Genomic DNA, 23,688 nt, shown 5'->3' on the forward strand with positions numbered 1-23,688 from the left:
CTTGACTTTTTCCACATCTTCTTTTAATTCTTTGAGAATCTTTATAACACTTGTTTTAAAGTCCTTGTCTAGTATATCAGCCTCCTTATGTTTTTCAGGGACAGTTTTGATTGACTTTATTTTTCCCATACTTTACTGTTTGTTTGCCTTCTGGGGTTTTTGTTATTGAAAATTACACATTTGAATCTAATAATGTAATCACACTGGAATTGAGTCCTTTCAGTGTGCACTTATAGATACATATTACTATATATGTATCTAACTGTTTTGAGTTTTGTTATCTTATTACAGACCAGTAGCAAAAACGAAGTTTTAGGTATTTATACACTCATCTCTCTGAATAATGATAGGTTTATTGCTTTCTAATCCTTAGTTGTTTTATTTCTTTTCCTTGCTGTACCTCATTGGCTAGGACTTAGAGTCAAATGTTGAGTGGATACAATGAGAGTGATTATTCTGAAATCATTCCCAGTCCAAAGGGGACATTTCAGCATTTCACTCATAACTATGATGTTTGCTTTAGGGTCTTTATTTTGGGTAGGTATCGTTATCAGGCTGTTCATTTGTAATCATTACTAAAAGAACTTCTATTTATCATGAATGACATTAGGTTTCATCATCTGTTGAGGCAGTAGGTGTTATTTTTCCTTATACATATATATATATATATGGATAGATAGATACAGTATATAGTTGTTTTACTCCTAAATTTTATTTATTTGGTTGCTCCATTATTTATGTATTCATTGTGTTTGTGGCCAAAATAGCAAGTCTACCTTTTACTAAGTTCCTTATGGTAATTTAGTTACAATAAATATCTTTTATATATATATATAGTTACATAGTTATTTATTTAGAACATATAAATGGAAAACAAAGCAGCATAAGACCAGTTGGATAGTTTATAAACTTGAAATATAAAACTGAGATGAAAGTTTGTGTGGAAATGAAGCTAAATTCATTTGATATGTAATTCAGCGTTTATTGTGTTTACTACTTTATCAACTTTATATTCAATTTTTACCACTTCCAGAGCTTTTGTTCTAGATGTTTTGTGATAGAATGTCTAGATAAGAGGGACTGATATTAAGCTTCATGTTGCAGGAAGTATTTGATGAATGAAGTTGAATGTAGTAAAGTAACTCTCTTACTCATTTACTTTTCATGGAAGGAAAAGAAATGTTAATGCTTTGAATTTGTTTCCCGTTTATTTAAAAGTTACCAGTGATCTTATCTCATTCTTCTTAACTTAGGGATAAAGCAATTCCTAACAAGGTGGGGACATACTGTATCCAGTTTGGTTTTACGATGGATAAAGCAAATATTCTTAACAGTGAGCAGGTTTGTTTACTCTTTTTATGCATGGCAGTTAGCTTTAGTTACCTTCACATTTTCTTACTTGGTTGAGGAATGAAGTGTTTGAAGTATTTTGTTTAAAAGTGGTTTGATTATTGGATTAAAGGTATAAATGCCATCTTCAGGAATTTTAGAACAATATATACTTAAAATTATGTTGATTAAACTTGACCTGATACAGAAGTTACTTTTTTATCCTGTTTATATTGAGGACTTGATTAGTAAACATTTTAATCTATATCATGGTCAGGGTTGCTCCTATCAGTTGTATGTGAAAATGTTTCAGTTAATAACATTTCTAGATAATGAAATGGATTCTAGAAAATGAAGTTTTAAGGTAGTTTTAACATACATCATCTCCATTCATTATTGTTAGTGCACTGATTTTTTTTAACAATTACATGTTTTAAAAAGTTGATTGGTTTTAAGAATTTAATGGAAATATGTTTTGGAAGGTAGTATTTCGTTTCATTTAGGATATGCTCTGTTCTTCGTCTTTAAATACTAAACCATTAATGTGTTGTTAATTAGAATGCTCCTTTTCTTAGATTATAGTGGATGTTCTACCTAATCAGCCTGTGAAGTTAGTTCCTGAAATTCAGCCAGCTACACCAGCTGTTTCAAATGTTCGCTCAGTTGCCAGTAGGACCCTGGTCAAAGATTTGTATCTTCATATCACGGTAGTGTTTATTTACTTTCAAATTACCAAGGGTAACAAAAATTATTCCTAGTTTCAAGGTGCAAGATAGTTACTATAGAATCCTATCTGAATTATTCTGTTTAAGTTTATAGAAAAAATTTATGCAAGTTAATGAAAGGCTTATCAGTATCTTTATACTTAAATACAAATAGAGAATGAATTCAATAATACATAAAATAAATCCAGATATACTAAGCAGAAGTGATTAAAAAATGCAGAAATCTGCCCACCTTTACTAACGTATATCTTTAATCCATTATTTCATGTGAGCATTATGAATGTGTTAAGTAAGTCAGTTCTTCAGTGTCCATTTCAGTGAGGGGCAGGAAGTAATTAAGTATGTATTTTGAAGAGATTTGCCATCATGACTGATCATAATGAGCTCCTTAAAACTTTCTGGTTACCCAGAGGGTAAGCAAAAATAGGGCTGCTAAGAATGTTAACAACAATATGTAAAATAACACTAGTGGGACTTCATTTTTTGAAAAACTTGGCAAATAGGGTTGTTAACGCCTTCAGTGTGTTTTCTTATTTTTAGACCATGAAACTTGACTGGTTCTTAAACTAGTTTTCCCTCGACCTTAAATAGATGCTGAAAGTACATAACACTTTTTAAAATGTGAGTCCTTTTAATAAAGTTGGGAGTCATTGTATTAGGTGGAAACTTTTGGTTCTTTTATGGTTTCTGGGATTATTTCCTGCCTATAGAGCTCTTACTCTGAGATCTGAATTCTGTGTTTGGAGTAAGAAGGATCAGGGTGATTTAATATTTGGAGCTTTATAAATAGGTCATATTTCTGATTTTCCCATGTCCTTCTCTGGTTTGATCTTTTTTCTGCTTCTCTGAATTAGTTTTCTGAGACTTTCTATTGCTTACTTTAAGGATGACTACAACAATCATACTGGAGTTGATTTGGTTGGCACTGTAATGGCTACCATCAAAGGTTCTAATGAGGAAGATGACATACCTCTCTTTAATGGGAAAATTAGAACACTGGAATTTCCCTTTGTGAAAGGTTCAGCTGAAATCACGGTAATATTTTTGTCTTCTAGTAGATAATTCTGGTATTTAATAGTTTAAACCACAATATTATTATACTTGTTCTTTTGTATGTATAGCTATGATGATATTCTAACTATAGCATTAAATTGGAAAGTCAGCTAAGATATTTTGATTTTTGTTCTGAGCTATTATACATTGAACCCACTATCATTTTTACTGTTAAAAAGACCCTATTTTTCTTTTCCCCTGTGGATGACTGTTTTCTGTGACTGGATTGTTTTAACTTCAGCGACAGTATAATCATGTTTCATTGAAAAGCCAGCATCCTGTGGATAGAAATAGAATCAAACATAGCCCAGGTGAAATGTACACATATCTAGAAAAGTTTAGTAAAACTAGCTTATCTTTGTTATTCTTTTTTTTTTTCCAAAATGGAAATAGCTTTGCTTATATAAAGCATACCCAGTGAGAGAACATAAAAAAATAATCACTGTGCTGTCACCATTCAGAGATACTGATGATTAGCAATTCATTGTATAACCTTCCACACTTTTCTGTATATACACTAACACCACATGGATGTCCTATGAATGTGATTTATGTAGACATGGAGGAGGGTGTAAAGTTTCATTAATGTAATAGAACTCCACTTTAATGAAATCTTTTCTCATTTTGCACATCCTTGCTATATATCTGTCAGTTCAGTTTAGCCGCTCACTTGTGTCTGACTGTTTGCGACCCCATGGCCTGCAGCATGCCAAGTTTCCCTGTCCATCACCAACGCCAGGAGCTTTTTCAAACTCATGCTCATCAAGTTGGTGATGCCATCCAATCCTCTGTCATCCCCTTCTCCTCCTGCCTTCAATCTTTCCTAGCATCAGGGTCTTTTACATGAGTCAGTTCTTCACATCAGGTGACCAAAGTCTTAGAGGTTCACCGTCAGTCCTTCCAGTGACTATTCAGGACTGATTTCCTTTACACTTGACTGGTTTAACCTCCTTGCAGTCTAAGGAGACTCTCAAGAGTCTTCTCCAACACCACAGTTTAAAAGCATCAATTCTTTGGTGCTCAGCTTTCTTTATGGTCCAACTCTGACATCCATACATATATCTGTATCTCGAGAATAAATCTACATTGTTGTGTTGATGGTTATAATTTATTTGATCAATCCTGAAGTGAAAATGTAGTTTCTTTGCAGAGTTTTATCAGCAATGTTTCCATCAGCTTTCTTCACATTGTTTTAACAATATTAGGTTTACAATTGGGGAATCTGTAATCTTGCACCTGGCCTACAGTTTGACTTCTTGGTTGGTCTGGCAAAGACTGACCATCAGAGCATTTCCATTTTAATTAGTTTTCAACACTTTAAAAATTCCTGAATTTTCAGAAAGAGATTTTTTTTCTGTAATGCTGTAATGGTCTTTGCCAGACCAACGAACAAACTGAACATCTCTAGATTCCTGGTTTATTTGGAGAATTCGAAAGACTTGGCAGTACTGGGCCAAGATTCTCTTCAGGTTGTAGGATTTTCCAGTCAGCTGCATCCATGCTGCTGCTTTTCATTCCTTGACATCGAGGGCAAGTGTCAGTTGCTACTTATATTTACCCTTGTTCTTTTCTTTTTACCATGGTTGAGGATAAAGTGAAATTTTCTTATACTCTAACAAAGATTAGGTAATGAAACCACAAGTTGAAAAACAGCAGCACGGGGAAGACATTTTGAACATGCAGAGCCGGTTTGTATTGGAAGAACACAGGTGCCCACTCCCTGTATCCAGGTTACCTCTGTCCTGTTCCTTGGCCACGGTTACAGGCATTTGGTTACCCTGCTGTACGCATTTCTGAGGTTGGGACGGTGACATAAACTATTCTCCCACAGCTACATGTTCTATCAGCTTCATGTCATGCATGTGAATTTCCACTAGAGGTTCCTAGTATCACGTTGAAGAAGCAGAAATCTCTCAGATCCTACTTGGCTCCTGACCATGTATTAATTTGATAGGTCTGGGGCAGGGCTGTGGAATCTGATCTGATCTGTGCAGGTGATTCTTGTCATTTGGGACGTTTAAGAGACACCGGGTCTAGAACAGTCATTTGTAAATGTTCCCATTTGCTAGAAAAGAACGTGTACTGCTTTCTTTAAAGCTTTAATCTAAATTTATATTTATTCATGTTTGTTAATTGTGTTATTCAAATTCTTTATCATTTGCCGCCTTGATCTACATTTTACTCTGCTATGTATTTGTCCATTGCTTGCATTTCAAGTTGCCATTTGTATATGAATCCAGTTTTGGACTCTTCAGTTCTCTTCAGTTCTGTTATTCCATGGATTTTGGTAAACTGAACAAATAGATGACAAACTGTAAAACTTTGAGATAGGAAAGGCCTCCTTAAATAAGACATCAAGGATAAGATTTTATATTTAACTATATAAATAGAGGATTAATAATATTTTGGTATAATAACATTAGTACAGTATATTGAACATATTTTTTAAATATTCTGAAGAACTTCCTGCAAATCAATAAGAAAAAAGACAATCTAGTAGAAGAATAAATGATAATGAATATAAACAGGCAGTTAGTGGAAGAGTAGCTATAAATAACTAGTGAACAAGAAGAATGACCTAAGTAGTAATCTGGGAAATGCTAGTTAAAACAGTAATGACTGGTTGTTTTTAATATATTTTTTAGAAAAAAAAATGCTTGATAATAAATGTTAGCCAAGCATCAGGGGAACTGGATATTACACACTAATGATGAGAGGATAAATTGATGTAAACATTTTCAAGAGAAATTTGATACTACCTATTAAAATAAACTTTTAACAAGTCATTACATTTCTCTGGCTAGTCTAGAGAACACACCAAGAGGTATATAAAGATTCTTTCTTTGCTGTATTATAAATACTAGCTAACATTTTTTACTAAAATGTTCATCACTCAGTGAAAGAAATTATATCTATACTATGCATAAATGTAAAGAATTGGTAACTAAACATGTACTTGAATTGATTGACAGATCAAAATTAGTGCTGATAGAAAATTGCTACAGTAAAGTTTGTTATATTTTAAGTGTAAGCAGTTTTATTTTTGTGTTTATATTCATATAAGTACATTGAAAACAGTTTTCAGAAACCAAGTGGGATTGGGCATTGGTTTAATGATAGACTTATTTTATTACTTTGTAGATTGTTCTGTGGTGTTCTGTTGATTCAGATTTTTAAAAATTTTATTTCTCTGAACTTGATTACTATGGTCTAAGAAACAAAACAGCTAGTACCCATTGTTTCCATGTAAGACTGAAAAGATTATTTAGGATATAGATCTTTGTATTGCATTATTTACAAGCTGTGTGCTATAACATATCAGAAGTTTGTGTGTGTGTGCATTAATGAAGAAAAATACATTAAAAAGCCCAAATCTTTAGAGCTTTTCAGGACCTCTTGTTCAGTCACCTGGGACTGATGGGCCTGCTTCCATGGTAACAGCTGTAACTTAAGCTCAGCACTGGGCTTTGTGTACTTCTTTGTGATTATTTTTATAACTTTCACACCATCAGTTGTTTCATACTGCTTCAACTTAAAGATCGAAATCAAGCCATTTCTGGTCAAGATATAAGAAGCCATTGTTATTTCTGGTCTGGAAGATACTTTTTCTCGTAGTTTTCTATTGTATATAATTTTTGCATAAGCTATTTATTGATAAGATAATTTGGCTTTCAAACCAATACCAAAGAGTTTTATGTCTTGGATGGTGCTGCTGATGTTTGAGTGAATGCTTAATGAACTTCACAGGTCAGTCAGTTTTGCCTTTTAAATTTACCACTTACTTGAAAACAGAGCACAATGAGATATATAACATTTGTATATTTACAAATATCTTTTCAAAACTGGTTTTTCCTTACTGCTCTTTTCTTTATACAGAGTCTAGTGCTAGCAGAAAATAGTCCTGGAAGGGATAGTACTGAGTATTTTATTGTGTTTGAGCCTCGGCTGCCAGCTTTATCAAGAACGTTAGAATCATATATTCTACCATTTATGTTTTACAATGGTAAGTTTCTAGGAAACTAGAAGATAAACTGTTTGAGTTTGTGGTTCTTTGAATAACTTTGCTTTCCATTAAATGGTGCTTATTAATTACCTAATCTTGTGGTGACATTTTGGAAAAGTCACAGTGTAAAAATTGAAATAAATTATCTGAATGTTTTTTCCTAGATGTTAAGAAGCAGCAACAAATGGCAGCGCTTACAAAAGAAAAGGACCAATTATCCAAGTCTATTACAGTGTACAGAACTTTATTTGATACCAGCAAACAGCTTCTTGATGAGATGAAGTGTAAGTCATTTTGTGTTCAGAAGTGCTAGAAAATGATGCTTTGGGTAATGGTGAGATAGAAGGTTGAGTTCATGGGATCCAAACATTGTCTGCTTCCCCTGGACTTAGGAGTGAGCTGCAGGGCACAGCAGAAAGGTAGCAGCAATGGTTCATATGACTCATCATTCAGTCTTAAGGTGAAGTGTTCTTGTCTTTAAATAAACGTATATCTTGCTTACCTACAAAATTCTGCAATTTTTATTAGGAATCTGAATCTATATAAATGTAAGGGTTTTGACATAATAATAAGGTTTATATTTAGCTTTAGCATTTGGCAAAAGATACTAGATGACAATATAACTGAAAAAGTGATGTGTAATTTAAGTTTTAGTTTAACTGTGTGTAGTTTAATTTACAAACATCTGCAGCAGAGAAATAGCTAATTTATTTTTTAATAAATACATGGCATATTTGCTACAGTTTTTAATAATGTCTGTACTATTAGGGTGTTTGCTGAGTTGTGCCCTATCATTGCTTTCCATTTGTCAAATTTTTTCACATGTCAGGGATATTTAGAGGATAATATCAACTAAATAATGAAATAATACATAACTTGTAGTACTAAAAATTGTTCTTTAAAAAGTCTCATTTTAGAATAACCATATGTAATTATGTATATATTACATATACGCATGTGGATTAGAATTAAATAACTTATCCATTACTTGTAGTTTGCAGTTTATGATACCTCCAGTTGCATTCATTTTGTGTTTTCTTTTTGTATATTAGATGTGAATGTTAATTTTAGATTTTTAATTTAAGATTTCTAGAATAGTTATCGTTTTTCACTTTAGCATCAATCATTAAAAGGAAAAAAAACAAGGGATTGAAAACATTTTCTAAAAACTATTATAAGAGCTATCACAAATTGATAGTTTTTGTTTTTAATTTTAGGCCAAGTTGAAGAAGCAAAATTAAAAGAGGCCCAGTTGCGAAATGAACTGAAAAACCACAATATTGACATTTCTTCAACACAGCAGGTACAGTTTCCAAGTATATGTGAAAGTTTTTTTTTTTAATTCTAGCCTATAATTTGTTTTTAATCATTCATATTTTATTAGGAATGTTGACACTATTGTTTTGGGGTCCCAAGCCATATGGGGATTATAACTGGACATTGAAATAGGCTAACGATAATGGAGTGCTCTTTTCAGAGAAATTGCAGTTTGTGTTGCTGATCTAGTTATACTAGTAAGTTATATTAATAATACACCGAGTTGAGAACTTGCACTGAAGTGGCCTAAGTAATAATCGGTGGCAAAGAAAATGAGAGAAAGTGACAAAAGACACAAGATTTTTTAGAGCTTATATTCTTTATGTGTATAACTGAAAAGTTTTATTATAGGTCATATAATTCTTAACTAAGAAAAAAGAATTAGTGAGGTTGATGGCTTTACCTTTCTATGATCATATTCTCAAAAGAAAAGAATGGCTATGTAGTAACTTTTGTGTACTTGAATTGTCCAAATTGTTGGATTTTCTCTGCTATATTCTCTACCTTGTACAAGAGTCATTTAATTGGCCTTGCAGTTAATTATTCTATAAATTACAGATGCCACACATTGAAGCACTTTTGAAAAGAAAGCTATCAGAACAGGAAGAACTAAAGAAAAAACCCAGAAGATCATGTACTCTTCCAAATTATACTAAAGGCAGTGGAGATGTTTTGGGAAAGGTTTGTGTTTCAACCTTTTACGAGGCAGTACATTTTATTGTCTTGTTTTCTGTAGGCTTTGGGTGATCCTGGGTCGTGGAGCCATGATGATATCAGTGGTTGGGGATCCCAGGCAGGATGGAGTGAAATTTCATCACATTGCTGAGATGGTGTGCAGTTAAAACCTATCAACTGTTTACTTCTGAAATTTTCCTTTATTGTTTTCAGACTGCCATTGATTGGGTAACTGAAAATGGGGGAAAAAAAAGCTGCAGATAAGGGGGAATTGCTCTACAGGGTGGACACTGTGATGTTTTTAACAGTGACACAACATTCTCATTGTTAGGGCAGGTGTTTGCTACCAGATCAGGTAAGAATAACTGGTAAATGTAACCATACCAGTGTAATAAATGACTTTTGAAATCAGCCACAAAAATTCAGCCTTTGAGTAAGGCTTTGAGCAGTGTTCGACTTTGAGCAAGAAAACTTTGAACACGCTTGTGACTAAAATCCAGTGGGTCCTCTGCATCTACAGGTTCTAATTCCTTGAATTCAGTCAACTGCAGAGGAGAAATATTTGAGGGGGGAAAGTCTAGAAAGTTCCAGAAAGCAAAACTTGAGTTTGTCACATGCACATGCTGGCAACTATTTACATAGCATTCGCATTGTATCAGGTATTATAAGTAATCTGCTGCTACTGCTGCTAAATCACTTCAGTCGTGCTCGACTCTGTGCGACCCCATAGACGGTAGCCCACCAGGCTCCCCCGTCCCTGGGATTCTCCAGGCAAGAGCACTGGTGTGGGTTGCCATTTCCTTCTCCAGTGCATGAAAGTGAAAAGTGAAAGTGAAGTCGCTCAGTCGTGACCCCGTGGACTGCAGCCCACCAGGCTCCTCTGTCCATGGGATTTTCCAGGCAAGAGTACTGGAGTGGGGTGCCCTTGCCTTCTCCGATAAGTAATCTAGAAATGGTTTAAAATATACTTAATGTTATATGCAAATACTGTGACATTTTATGTAAATGATTTAGGAATCCACAGATTTTGGTATCTAAGGGGATTCCTGGAACCAGTTCCCTGTGGATACAGATGGATGGTGTACAGTTGACCCTTCAGCAGCAAAGGTTTGAACTGTGAGGGTCCACTTAAACACAGACTTTTTTTTAAGACTTTATTTAAACAATACCGACTACAGTACTGCCTAGTGGTTAAATCCTTGGATGTAAAACTAGGTATGGATGACCCACTGTGAAGTTACATACAGATTTCCAGTTCATCAAAGGGTCGGTGGCCCTAACCTCCGTACCCTCCATACATAACCTCCGTACCCACCATACATAGCCTCCATACAGTTGTTTCGTGGTCAGCTGTTTTTGTAAACAGGGGAATGACTATTAATTCTGAGCCCTACAGAATTTATTAAAGTGGAAGAAATGATTCTTATATGTGATATTTAGATTTATTTTCTAAAAAATCATTGGCATAAATGATCTACTTAGAAAGGTATAGCTATATTTAGGTTTAAGTGTGTTTTATGCTTTAACAATTGACACACCCAGTAGTAGAGAAATATGTGAAAAAAAGGTACATCACCTAACTGATAATATGCCAAATGTTTTTATTTGGTTATTGGCAAAATTTACTATAGTTTAATCTGTAAAATAGTTTTTTGAAATTAAATAGCATAAGAGACTATTTAAAATATTTAAGCCAGTAAGCTTTTACAGTTTGAGAATTTTTTGTTAATTCACATGAATGTTTCCCAAAAGAAAAGTGTTTTTGCTGTTTAGATGTTGACTTTTAAAATATTTGGTATTTGGTATCATCCCTGGTAGCTCAGACAGTAAAGCGTCTGCCTACAATGCAAGAGACCTGGGTTCGATCCCTGGGTCGGGAAGATCCTTTGGAGAAGGCAGTGGCAACCCAATCCAGTATTCATGCCTGGAAAATCCCATGGACCGAGGAGCCTGGTAGGCTACAGTCCATGGGGTCACAAAGAGTCGGACACAACTGAGTGACTTCATTTAAAATATTTAATATATTTAGAAGTTTTTTAACTTGATTTTTTAAAATGGCTTCTAGATTGCACACCTGGCACAGATTGAAGATGATAGAGCCGCAATGGTTATCTCTTGGCATCTGGCAAGTGACATGGACTGTGTGGTCACCCTGACCACTGATGCTGCACGGCGAATTTATGATGAAACCCAAGGTCGTCAGCAGGTGTTGCCCCTCGATTCTATTTATAAGAAGACTCTTCCAGATTGGAAAAGGTTAGAAAAAAATGCAAGTAGTGATTAAAAAAAAAAAAAAAATACCTGTTCTATTTTTTTTATCAAATCGTAGAATTTTAAAATTTCTCTGAAAGGTGCCTAAAACAGAGAAGTGACTCACATTATCTACAGTATTTTTTGTCTTCCTCACAAATATGATCTTCATTAAGATCAGTGTTACAGTGTATTTCATCACATATGCTGGCCAGGTTTAATTTGGCAGTTAAATGTTATTTGTTTATATGACAGATACACATACAGACATACAACAAACAGGAAGGATGGTGAGATGTCATTATCATTAACAGACTATGGAACTCCTTTATTTGGAATAAGAGTATAGATCAGTGTCCTTTGTCCTGTTGTAAGTCCTATAAAAATAAACAGCCATCATTTAGGTAGAGAAGGTCTCTTGGATTTGCCATTAGCAAAATTGAAATGTTAGAGACCATCTAGTTAGGATGTTACATCTGTGTTTTAATATAAATCTGTTTTCTCGAATTGTTTTCCCATTTACTTTTCAAAATATGTTTTTCGGAATAACCATGCAAACCAGTTAGCCATTTAAGTATTTTATGTGTACTCTAGTTTTGACTATTGTTAAAAATCTGCCTTAAAAGACTCAAGCAAAATGGTGATAGCAAAGCAAATATATAACAGAATATTGACCAAAATTTTTATCAGATTCCTAAACAAAGTTTTGCAAGGCCTACAGTTGAGTAGGAATGGGACTTGAAGGAGAATGGAAACTAAATTAAGAGCTTACTGTGTCATTAAACTAACATTTTATTTCACTTTGTAATCTAAACATACATCAAGGAAACAGCTGGAATTTGAGCTCAAATCTGTCTGCTTCTAAAATCTCCCACTCTGCTCCCAGTCGGTACCCATTTTAAATAACATGGGATGTCCTATCAAATCATAGTAACGGTGTTGAAAAGAGTAATAATTTTTCTGAAAGTAATTTTCCCTTCAGGAGGTCTTCTGTTTTTTTGTTTTTCATTATCCCTGAGGATCAAATTAAGAATCCTTTATTTAGGGAAAGTATGAATTTGGTATTTAAGGCTAATGCTTGCTCTAAAAACTAGTTATCCTCACTTCCAGGTCTTGTCCCTCCCACTGGGATTGAGTTAACTAGCTCTTAAAGCCACTCCACCCTCTACTTCTACCTGCACAATTTGGGGAAAGCTACCCTATGTGGGCAGAGAAAGCCCTGACGCGCCAGTCAGCTCCCATCTCTTGAATCTCACTGTTATCCCTGGATTTCAGTTGCTCATTCTGTATGCTGTGTCAGAGGACAGCACCCAGAGTACTGGGCTGCTGCTTTTCCATGTTCTCAGCCTTGGCCTTGCCCGTGCCCTCAGCCATTCTAGGGCCACTCTCCACATGAGACAGTCGTATCATTGGCATCCTAGTTTCGGGCCAGCTTGAGAGGCTACATCTCTTCTTTCCTTGTCAGAACTAATCAAAGCTTAGTTTATATCAGTTTTACAAACTAATTGAGGACAGGTAAAACTAAGCAGGTATTTTTTTAATGGTAAATATTGTTTTCATTTCCAAAGGCATAACAGTTAAGCATTTAGGAGTATTACCTGTGCATAGGGAGTTGTTATCACAGAGATAATCAGTGTTTTCATTTGTTTTTCATCATATATGTATTTTTTGATGATAAGTTACATATTTTGTTTAAAACCTTTTTTTAAATTCAGACCTCTACCTCATTACCGAAATGGAAAATTGTATTTTAAACCCATTGGAGACCCCGTCTTTGCCCGAGACTTGTTGACTTTTCCAGATAACGTAGAACACTGTGAAACAGGTAAAGGAAGTTGTGACATTTTTTATACAGATGTTATGCTTGTGATTCAGATACTTAATTACTGATTATGGAAAATTATGTTCTTAGTTTATAAATGATAGTTGTATTAATAGTTACTTCTCTTATTTTTATTATTAGAGGAAAGTATTGAATAAAATTCCTATGTTAGCATTATTTCTAAGAAAGCTTTATAATATATGTTAAAAAAATTTTTTTTTTTTTCAAATGTTTCGTATGCAGTCATTGTATTTCAACTTCTGGGTACACAACAGCATGCTCACCAGCAGAAGTCTGTGTTAATATTTTAGTGTGACCAAAAAAGATGTCATAATTTTAACATTTTGTTTGTTGAATATTTTAGTATTTGGTATGCTGTTAGGAGACACTATTATTTTGGATAATTTGGATGCTGCCAATCATTACAGAAAAGAGGTATGTACTTGAATTCTTTTTTAATTTGTAGCTCCAATTTTACTGTGTGTTTAAAAATTTAATGTTAGAGATCTATAAAGAATTTTATTTTGAGATACATATGCAGATGACAGCAAAACCAATTTAAATCCTATAAATTGATAAGCAGCATCAATCTGAGCAAAATATATGAATGAATTTGCCAAGGTGCAAATTAAAATGAAATGTTTGTGGGCTGTGAAATTATCTGATTTCAACATCAATGTCTATTAATGGTGTCTAAATCTATTAATGGTGTCTGTTGAAAAAGAGTTATCTCAGATAATGTCATTGGAAACCACAATTTGAGGCAGCCCTTGTTTATTGGTTGTTAGGGCTGTAACAAAGTACCACAGACTGGGTGGCTTAAACAGTAGAAATGTACTGTCTCACAGTTCTGCTGGCTTGAAATCCAAATGCAAGGTGTGAGAAGGGCCAGTTCTTTCCAGGGGTTATGAGGGAAGGAGTCTGTTCCATGCCTTTCTCCTTGGTTGGCAGATGGTCATTCTCCCTGCATCTGTTTGAATCTATGCATATGTACCCAAATTTCCCCTTTATTTAAAGACACTACTCATTGGATTAGAGCCCACTGTTATGACCTCATTTTAATTTGATTGTTAAGACCCAGTCTTCAATTCAGGTCACATTTTTTAAGAACTAGGGGGTTAGGACATTAACATGGGGATTCTAGAGAATATCTGATAATACCTTTGCGGAGCATTTAGCAATATAAATGTTTATTTATTGCTACATAACAGACACTTCAAAAGTTAGTGGCCTTAAGCAGTAGCAGCATGTTAGTTCTCATTCCTTGCTGGGTTTCTCCAAGTAGTGTTGGCTACTTGCACTGGGATGGTGAAAGCTCCAGGTGCCTCCCTCACACAGCTGGCAGCTGATGCTGCTTGCCTTGTGGTTTAGCTATAGCTGGCCAGAGCCGCCTCTGGGGCTGCCACCTGCACCATTTTTCTCAGCCCCCTCACGGGTGTGTGAGGTAACACCATTAAGGTTTTTAGGAACCTTTTTCTCACTAAGAGGATCTGGAAAGCAGTGCCTTAAATCTTTCTGAGGTCTTAACATAGGGGCATCCTTCGCTTGACTTTGATTCCAAGGCTACATTATACTGACTGTGCACTGGATTTGATCTTAGCCCGGAGGCTCTCTGTTTCTTTTTCAACAACATGTTGTTGGCCAGACAGGCTGGGAAGGAAAACAGTCCAACTCAGCAAGTTCTTGATTAGAAATATTTGAAATTATTTCTGAAAATGAATTAGTTCCTACTTAGTTTATCTCCCATTCATACTGGCTCGTTTATAACTGACTACTGGCTGGGCACACGGCAGGGATTGTAGGCTGGCAGACTTAGATCTCTCCACACAAGCCACTCCTTGTGGCTGCTGGGGATTTTATCAATGGCATCTGGGTCCTAAGAAGGAAAGTTACAGTGGTGAAGACAGAAGTTACAGGTCTCTTATGTCCCAGTGTCAGGAGGTACATTTGGTTGGTCAGAATCTGGCCAGCCTAGATCCAAATGGGGGAACACGGAGTTTGGAATAGACTCTCCTTTCTGTTGGAGAGGCAAAGAAGATGCCGCCTTCTTTATATCATCATATATTAAGATAATTTATCTTACAGACATGCTCTCACAAAAATATTCATTGGAATGTTTAAGAATTATCAGAAAATTTTGAAAGCAGTGTAAAGGCCATGAGTTAGGATTGCACCACTCCATTATGGTAATTTATACACTAGAAGAGTATGTATCTATTAAAAAGATTTAAAGCAGATTGATGTGTCCTAATGAGGAACACTTGCAAAATACATTGTTTCATTGAAAAGTTGCAAAATGTTAATGTACAAAATTAAGCCTTTTTGAAAATAAGCTTATGTAGTTTAAACAAGATGGAGAGAATATATTGTATACTGTTGTATTTATTAAGAAAGAGTAACCTTTCTGTATTACTTTTAAGTTTTTCTTAATGAGGAAAGAAAGGCAATCTATTGTGAAGAAGGGCCTTTCAGAGGGCTGTTGTCAAGACTGAATAAAATAAGAAAATAAGTGAATAAAATTTCAGTAAATGAATGATCTATTTGGATCTGAAATCCAAAGGTCTTGAATTCGTTGATATAGAAGTACTAAATTTAATAAATATGGTGTTAGGGACTTGGAAATAGCAGCTGATAAACATGTATGTAAACATTATAGGCTTGCAAAATATTATAACTGAAAATGAGTGAGAGTAGTTACTGAAGAGAAAACAGAAGTCAGTTTAAAATATGATCTAGTACCCTTAAATAGTGTATTATAAAATCATGGATATCTTAAAATCATATAGTCTAATAATCTAGATGAGAAACCTTAAGTACAAAACAAATAGTGGTTCTGTATCAAGTCATAGTACTAATTCATGGCAAAACTAGAACTACTCAGAACAGATTTTCTATGGGCCCAGTTAGAAGAAATAGTAAGTGTGTCTTCAGTTTAGGAGAGCTAAATTAGTGAGATTACTGAAAATTAAACAGCTAATTGGGGAAAAGTATTTGGCGTCTTCATGAATGATTCCTTAGGAACTTAAAAATGGCTCTAATATACTATATCAGAAAATGGCTGTGGATGAGGAAGTTGCTGTATTCTGATGGTGATTAGCATGTTTATATGTCCTAAATTATAAGTCAGAAATCATACCCATTAGAAGTTATGACAATGTATAATCTATTAGGAGAAGGTGAGTAGCTTACTAGAGAGGATGAATTAGCAAGTTGAGTAATAATTGGAAGATTCTGTCAGTAGTTCAGTCTGTTATTTGGACACCTATAATGTATGAGACACAGTGAGGTGCTGTTAATTATTGAATAACCAGCTCTGTTGAGTAGAGTGGTGGGACCCTGATTCGTAGCTTTTGCCAGCCCCGACAGTGTGAATACTCATATCCTGGCTGACTTCCAGCGGCCTGTGTGTGGTCATTGACTGAGGCGTTCAGGAGGACCTGGTTCTCATGACCCAGTAAATGCTGGTTCTGGCATATCACTAGCAGAGTGCTAGGCTTTGAGGGTTATACAGATATAGACTAGACAACTCAGATAGCCAAAGGAAGTGCTAGCAGAGGTAAACTAATAGGCCATTTCAAAAGGCTGATTCTAGCTATATATCATTAAGATATCTTACTGTAAGAACTGGCAAGAAAGTAAGAATTCTAAGTGAAGGTGAGAACCCAGAGAGGTGAACATAACACTGAAGCCTAATTTTTCTTTGAGAATATTTGTCAAACTAATAGAACTTGAGCATCAGTTGTCTCTCCCTTGAAAGGCTCAGAGGGTAAGACATACCAGAATGTGGAATCTGCTCAAAGAACTTCCTTCCCGGTAGATTAGAACCCCCGAGAGGGCTAACCCTTGGCATAAGACTGGACAAAAGAAATGAGCTTCCTCCTTCATCTCAACTCCAAGCATTTCTGGACTGAAACAAAACTGCCTTTCTTGAAGTTTAGCACTAAGTGGAAAATAAAAAACTATTTTCCTAGAGAATGCATTAACAGATTGGCTGTCATTTATGTTTGCAACTTGCATTCATAATACTTGAATTGTCTTCAAGGTAATACTTAAAGGTAAACATTTGATTTCATCTAATGCTGGACTTGTAGTATCCTTAGATATGTCATCAGAGCAAACAAAATTGTCTCCGAAAGAATTCACCTTTATCTTAAAACTGAAGTAATTTTCATATTGAACACAAGAGCAAATATTTTAAAATATTTTTAAAATATAAATATGTTATAAACATGTTTATTAATATTTAACAAATATTTATTAATAAAAATATTAGAACATTTTAAATATGTTTCATAATATATTTTAAGAAAAAGTGTTGGATATAAGAGCAAGTAGATTTGAAAAAAATCAAAAAGAGCATCTAAAAATAAAAAGTATAATAAAAGTTAAATGCTGGGCAGACTTAACAGCTTAATAGAAAATTTAGTCAATTGTAAGATAGGTCAGAAAAATTATCCAGACTGGAGCCCAGAGAGAAGGAATCACTAAGGATAGAGTTAGAAAATCTTTTTTTTTAAATGTTTAATCAGAGTGCCAAAAAGAGGAGGATAAAAGGATCATAGCTACCTATGATCTAAGAACTAAGAACTAATGGCTAAAAACTTAGAAGAACTGATGAAAAACATGAATTCCTCGCTTCAAAAAAGTAATAGACCATATGTGACAAAAGCAGGGACAGCATTCATTCCTTATAGTTCCAGCATAGTTCCTCATAGTGACGTCTTTTCTTGCCAAGTTTTGAATGAAATCACTCCACTTACCAAATATTGTTTTCAAACTCTTCCAAGAAACGGCTTTTATGACATCTCTTGGTCATATCATTAGGCTTCAGTAGTCTTTTTATTGTTTTCTCTTCGTAAATTCTTCATGCCACTTATACTGATTCAACCCTTGTTGATTCCATTCCTTGCTAATCCTTACAGCAGTTGGAAGTACTGCCCAGAACTGTAACTCTGTTTACTCACTGAATTTGCAAATGCTGTCTTGATCTTTTTCAGGTCAGTGGCGGGGGCCTTGCAGCAGAGGCCTAGTGAGAGCTTAAGTTGTTGTTTTTTCTTAATGGTAAATTACAGTAAAATACATATAACAAAATTCAGCATCTAAATCATTTTTAAGTGTACAATTTCACTAGTGTTAATTACGTTCACATTGTTGTTCAGCCGATTTCCAGAACTCTGTTCTTTTTGTAAAACTGAAATTGTACCCATTAAATAGCAGCTTGTCATTTCCCCTTTCTTCTGTGCCATTTGAGAATTGGAAAACTGTCCCTTTAACCATAGGCCTATAACTCATGCTGTCAGTGCATTAACAAGAGGAGACAAAAAATTTGAGTGTGTTTATTGCTTAAGATGGTACTAAATCTGTAAAATCATTGCCTGAATCTGATTTAATAATAACAGTTATTTGATTTACTATATATATGATATTGAATAATAATAATATGGTAATAATACATGAATTCAGTCTGTTTTTTTAGTCTGTATTTTTAATGTTCACTTTTAGAAAGCATACAAATCCAAACCAAAACCAAGAAAGTAAGATGTGATACTTTATTTTACTAAAAGATTCATTTCACCAAAGAATTCACCGCAGATTTTCTTCAAGTAGACATTCCATTTTATTTAAATTTTATAGGAAGTATCTAATTTGGGAAAGCATCTGTCAATTACCTTGGAATTATGTCAAAAGAATAAATATTAGTCATAGTTTTCTATTACATGTCCTATTGCTTTTCATTTTGAAAATTGAATTGTATTTAATCTTTTATAATTCAGAGACTGCTTGATCTGTGTTAGATTGAATTAGGTGTTTCTACATGTTGCTAAATTGTCTTCTTTTCAGTCATTTTTTGATGTATGCATCCTGTTTCATTGCGTGGATGTGCCTTACTTTATGTAACTTATTGAATGTGCAAGTCTCATACTTTTCATTATTAAAAGGATGTTTCAGTGTACATTGTTCACATCTGTGATGATTTTTTCTGGCATACTCTTAGAAGTGGAGTTTTGGGTCATGCAGATTGTTAATCTTTTTAGCACTTGTCATGTTTCCTCTGAGAAGGTCTGTCCCAAAGCAGATTAATATTAATACAAGAAGACCCTTTCTCCAACATTCTCTCTGGGTGTGTGCTTTGTGTGTGTGTTTTAACATTTTAAGTAGTGAAAATTCTCATTTGAGCTCCAAGTTATTTCAGTTTCACTTCTGGTTACTAGTGAATTTGAACATTTTTTGTATGTATCTCCTAGACTTTTTTTTTGAAAGCATATTCCTGAAGGTCATGAAATACTAAATCTAGTGTTTCTCTTTTATTCCCTAGCTTCTCTGAAAAATTTAATTCTCGACTAACACTTTCTACTTCCCTTTCCATGTCTTAGGTTTTACTACATAACTCTATAGTTTCCCCAGCTCTCAGATCACTGGCTCCTTTTCTTCATACAGCTGAAATCCTGTGAAGATTCATCCCTTTGCTCTTCAGTTTGTATTTTCTTCAGTCTTTTTGCTCCCCTTTGGTCATCTGGAAAACTGAGGTCTAACAGAAGGAAACTAAACTAAGTGATACAGCCTGGATACTGCTTTGGGTTTCTAGAAGGACACAAGTCTCTGGCTTGTTCGTTTCTCTTCCTTCCTCTTATCAATCAGGCCATCGATCTCAATTTCACTTTTTCTATTTGTGTTTTCTCTGTTCTAGTTTAGGTAACACTTGTGAGGTAGTCTGATTCATCTCTCTCCCTCTCGTTTTCCCCCCAGTCATCTTACACATCACTAGGTAATTAATTTTGCAAAAGTAGTACCATGATCATTGTCATTTCTTATATCAGAATCCTTCAATGATTTCTCCTTTCTTAGAGCAGTTGAGTTAAATTTTATAGACTCACTAATTATATCCTGTTACTTACAACAGGTTGTTAAAATTACACACTGTCCTACACTGCTGACCAGAGATGGAGATCGCATTCGAAGTAATGGGAAGTTTGGGGGCCTTCAGAATAAAGCTCCTCCAATGGATAAACTCCGGGGAATGGTGTTTGGAGCTCCAGTACCAAAACAGTGCCTGATCTTAGGGGAGCAAATAGGTAGGTTAAATAAGTACTTAATAATTTCTCATTTGATTTTAACCCTTTATTTGGACCTTATTTATTGAGACTCTGACATTGAAACTTAACCATCAACAGATACAAATAAGATGTTTTTATGCAGTACTTCCAGCTTTCTAACACCAAATAGTTTTGAAATACATATATAGGAAGTAGGTTTTCCCTCCTGTTCTCATTCTTATCTTGAAATACAGGAAAGGTTTCCTTGTTGAATAAACCAGTATCTCATCAAACCATAATACTTCTTTTTATATCAAAGTTGTTAACTATCTAGATTCATCTTTCTGGTGTGCGTGACATGTGACCTCCCTTCTGCAGGCTGTGTCCCCTTGTTTCTGGTCAGCTGATAAAATTGTCTGTATGTCTGTGCTCTGAAGTGCTCATGCTTTACAGGAGGGTCCCAAATGGGCCATCATCTAAGAGTTGTTTGCTTTTAACTTTATATAGTTCTGATATCCTTGGATATCTACTTCCCCAGAAAAAAGTAGTTTGTTGCTAACTTAAGATAGTAAATTGTAGTTAAACTGTAACAAAGTTTATCATCTTAATTATTTTTAAATGGGTAGCTCACTAGTGGTAAGTACATTCACACTCTCGTGCAACCAGTCTTCAGAAACCTTTTCATTTTGTAAAACTGATGCTCCATATCCATTAAGCAGCAACTCCCTGCCTCCCCTCTCGTCACCTGCCTGCCACACATGTTTCTGTCTCTGTGAATTTGACTCCTCCAGGCACCTCTGTGTGTGTCAAATCAGAGTGTCCCTTTGCAATTGACTGACGTCACTTAGCGTCATGTCCTCCAGGCACGTCAGTATTGTAGTGTAACTCTGTGTGTGTCACAGCGTGTGTCAGAATTTCTTTTTAAGACTGAATAATATTCTGTTGTATGAATATACACGTTTTGTGGCTTTTTAAGAGTATAGTATACATAGAGAAAAGTGCACATTTCAAAGCATACACGTTTTTCACAAAATGAACATTGCTTCTGTATTAAGAAACAACGTTATCAGCGCCACAGAAGGCCTCCAGGCCTCTTCCAGTCATAGCCCCATCCCTCTCAAAAGGATAACAACTTTTTTGACTTAAAAGAGCATAGATTCGTTTTTTCCATTTTTGTACTTTATCTACATGGAATTATACAAGTCATGGGTTTTGTGTCTGGCTTTGTCCAGCCCTGTGTTGTGTGTGTGTATAGTTGTAGTTCATCTTAATTGCAGGATAGTATCCCATTGTATAAATACACCACAGTTTATTTCTTTATTATTATACTGCTGAGGAATTTGGGTAGTATCTAGCTTGGGGTTATTACTTCAACCCCCAACTATGTTTAAAATAGTAACTGAGAAATATGGTAGGAAGAAGGCTGTTTTGTATTCTTTATGAGAGAGTCAGGTGCAGCTGCAAGAGGAGACATGGGAGAGGCTCAGACAGACAAAGTTAGTGTAGTCACAGGTCCTAGGACAGGAGGCGCCACCTGCCACTCAGGGCCACATGGAAGACACTGGGGTGGTCAGGACGCAGAAGACAGGAGCACGGAGAGCGCTTCTGCCACAGCCTTTATGGGGGATTTACAAAGATGTAGTGTAAAACTTTAGAGGAAATCACAAGTAGCAGTATTAGTGTCAAGGCAATGGCACTAAAGCACAAAGATGAATTCATTTTGATAACAGATATATTTGATACTAGAGGTCCAAAAGTTAATGAACTTGATGCAGTAAATTACAAAATCAGAATTCTTAAAACTGCTGATTGTACAAAGACAGAAGCCTTATGAGAAACCATTAATCCATGACAGGTCCTTAGTCAAAAAACAAGACATTTTCTACCTAATAAGGTGTAATACCAGTACCTTAGGTATTTATAGGATACATCACAAAAAATGGTCATAAATTCAGTTGATCAAATTGCTACTCAGCTACAATGAGACTACAAATTATAAAAAGCAAAATTTATTTATGATATATTTTTAATATAATGTAACAGAACTAAAAATAACTTTTCTTTCTTCCCAAAGTAAGCTCAAATAGGTAGATATTTAGAAACAACTATTTTGTCAAAAAAGTTTTAACTATTAAAGAGAACAAGAACATTACACATTTTATGTAGGAGGCATGAAAACAGCCAAGATCAAACGTAAATCCACAGGCTTAATGCTTTTGTTATTAAATGAGAAAAACAAATTTAACCATTCAACTCAAATGACAGGAGGAAAAAAATACATCTCAAGAAACAAGTACAGCCAAATGAATTGGAGAAAAAAAAACCTTTGTATCGTATAATATATAATTCCTGAAGGTGGTCTTTGGGCAGAATAAATACAAAAAGTAATGGCTCCGAGAATACATTCAGACAGAGATTTCTTAGGTTTCTATAATATTATAAATATATTTAGTATGTCCAAATAAAATGGACTACATTCTGGAAAATTGCAAATCAAATTAACAAAATTGATTTAAATAAGGCAGAAAACTTATATAGGCCATTGCCTGAGGATGTGTTCAGAAAGCTAACTCCATCCTATAGGTTTTTCATGAGTGAATTTCAAATATAATTTGTTTCAGAATATAGATAAATATGGAGATCACTCAGGCTATCTTATTAAACTGATAGCAAACCTGTTTCCAAAAATGGCACAGGCAAAGAAAACTGTGACCACTCTTCAGCTGTGTTCAGGAATTTCTTAACACAGTAGGACAGAAATCAGAAAGCTTAATCTTGAAAGGAACACTTTGTTTTATTGTTCCCTTTATCTACAGTGGTTTTGCCCCAGATAATGTGCATGGCTTGCTGCTTTTCTTTCCTGTTGTGTAATGTCACACCTTCGTGGACTTCTCTGACCAGCCAATCTAAAATAAAGCACCCACCTTGGAGAAATGGGCTTCTTGACACATAAGTACTGGCAGATGTGAGAAAAGAAAACATTTTATAGTTATTTTTTTTAAGTTTACATAATTTTAAAGCACCTTGAAGAAAATAGAAGGGCAAATGACCAACTAGGGGAAGATTGCATATGTGGTAGACAAAGGTGTTAACAGCAGCCTTTAAAACGCAAGAAAAAGGACAAAGACCAACAGAAAAATGGATAACATGAATAAGCAATTTTCAAGGGAATAATAATAGTTACTGTTGGAGGGCTTATTATGTCCCACATACTTTATTAAGCTTATCACTTGAATTTCATTTACTGCTGTTCTCCTCATTTTACAAATGAGGAATTTGAGTCTTTAAAAGGTGAGATAACTTTCCCAACTTCAGGATAGTATATGCGTTCATTCGTCCAGTGACATAAGAGAGTAGAAAGAAAACGTTTTTTCCCTGAATACATAATTGAGATAATTTGCTTCTCCATTACCCTTTTCTGTGTATTTCCAGACCTGCCTCAGTGTGTGTCACTTTTATAATCTGAAAATGTTACCAGTT

The 23,688-nt window shown here is 34.8% G+C and overlaps 1 protein-coding gene across 1 annotated transcript in view; it reads left to right on the forward strand.

The window, feature by feature from the left end:
- SMCHD1 (structural maintenance of chromosomes flexible hinge domain containing 1) overlaps positions 1-23,688 on the forward strand; it is a 122,071-nt gene that overhangs the window by 85,050 nt on the left and 13,333 nt on the right. Inside the window, exons 35-45 of the mRNA XM_052660434.1 lie at positions 1,254-1,341; positions 1,905-2,036; positions 2,940-3,089; positions 6,984-7,110; positions 7,275-7,394; positions 8,328-8,413; positions 8,986-9,108; positions 11,168-11,358; positions 13,068-13,177; positions 13,539-13,609; positions 20,076-20,247. Of these exons, the coding sequence (XP_052516394.1) occupies positions 1,254-1,341; positions 1,905-2,036; positions 2,940-3,089; positions 6,984-7,110; positions 7,275-7,394; positions 8,328-8,413; positions 8,986-9,108; positions 11,168-11,358; positions 13,068-13,177; positions 13,539-13,609; positions 20,076-20,247 (1,370 nt within the window). The remainder of the gene's footprint in view (positions 1-1,253; positions 1,342-1,904; positions 2,037-2,939; positions 3,090-6,983; positions 7,111-7,274; positions 7,395-8,327; positions 8,414-8,985; positions 9,109-11,167; positions 11,359-13,067; positions 13,178-13,538; positions 13,610-20,075; positions 20,248-23,688) is intronic.

The sequence above is a fragment of the Budorcas taxicolor genome, chromosome 22, assembly GCF_023091745.1.
Source record: "Budorcas taxicolor isolate Tak-1 chromosome 22, Takin1.1, whole genome shotgun sequence".
Classification (NCBI taxonomy): domain Eukaryota; kingdom Metazoa; phylum Chordata; class Mammalia; order Artiodactyla; family Bovidae; genus Budorcas; species Budorcas taxicolor.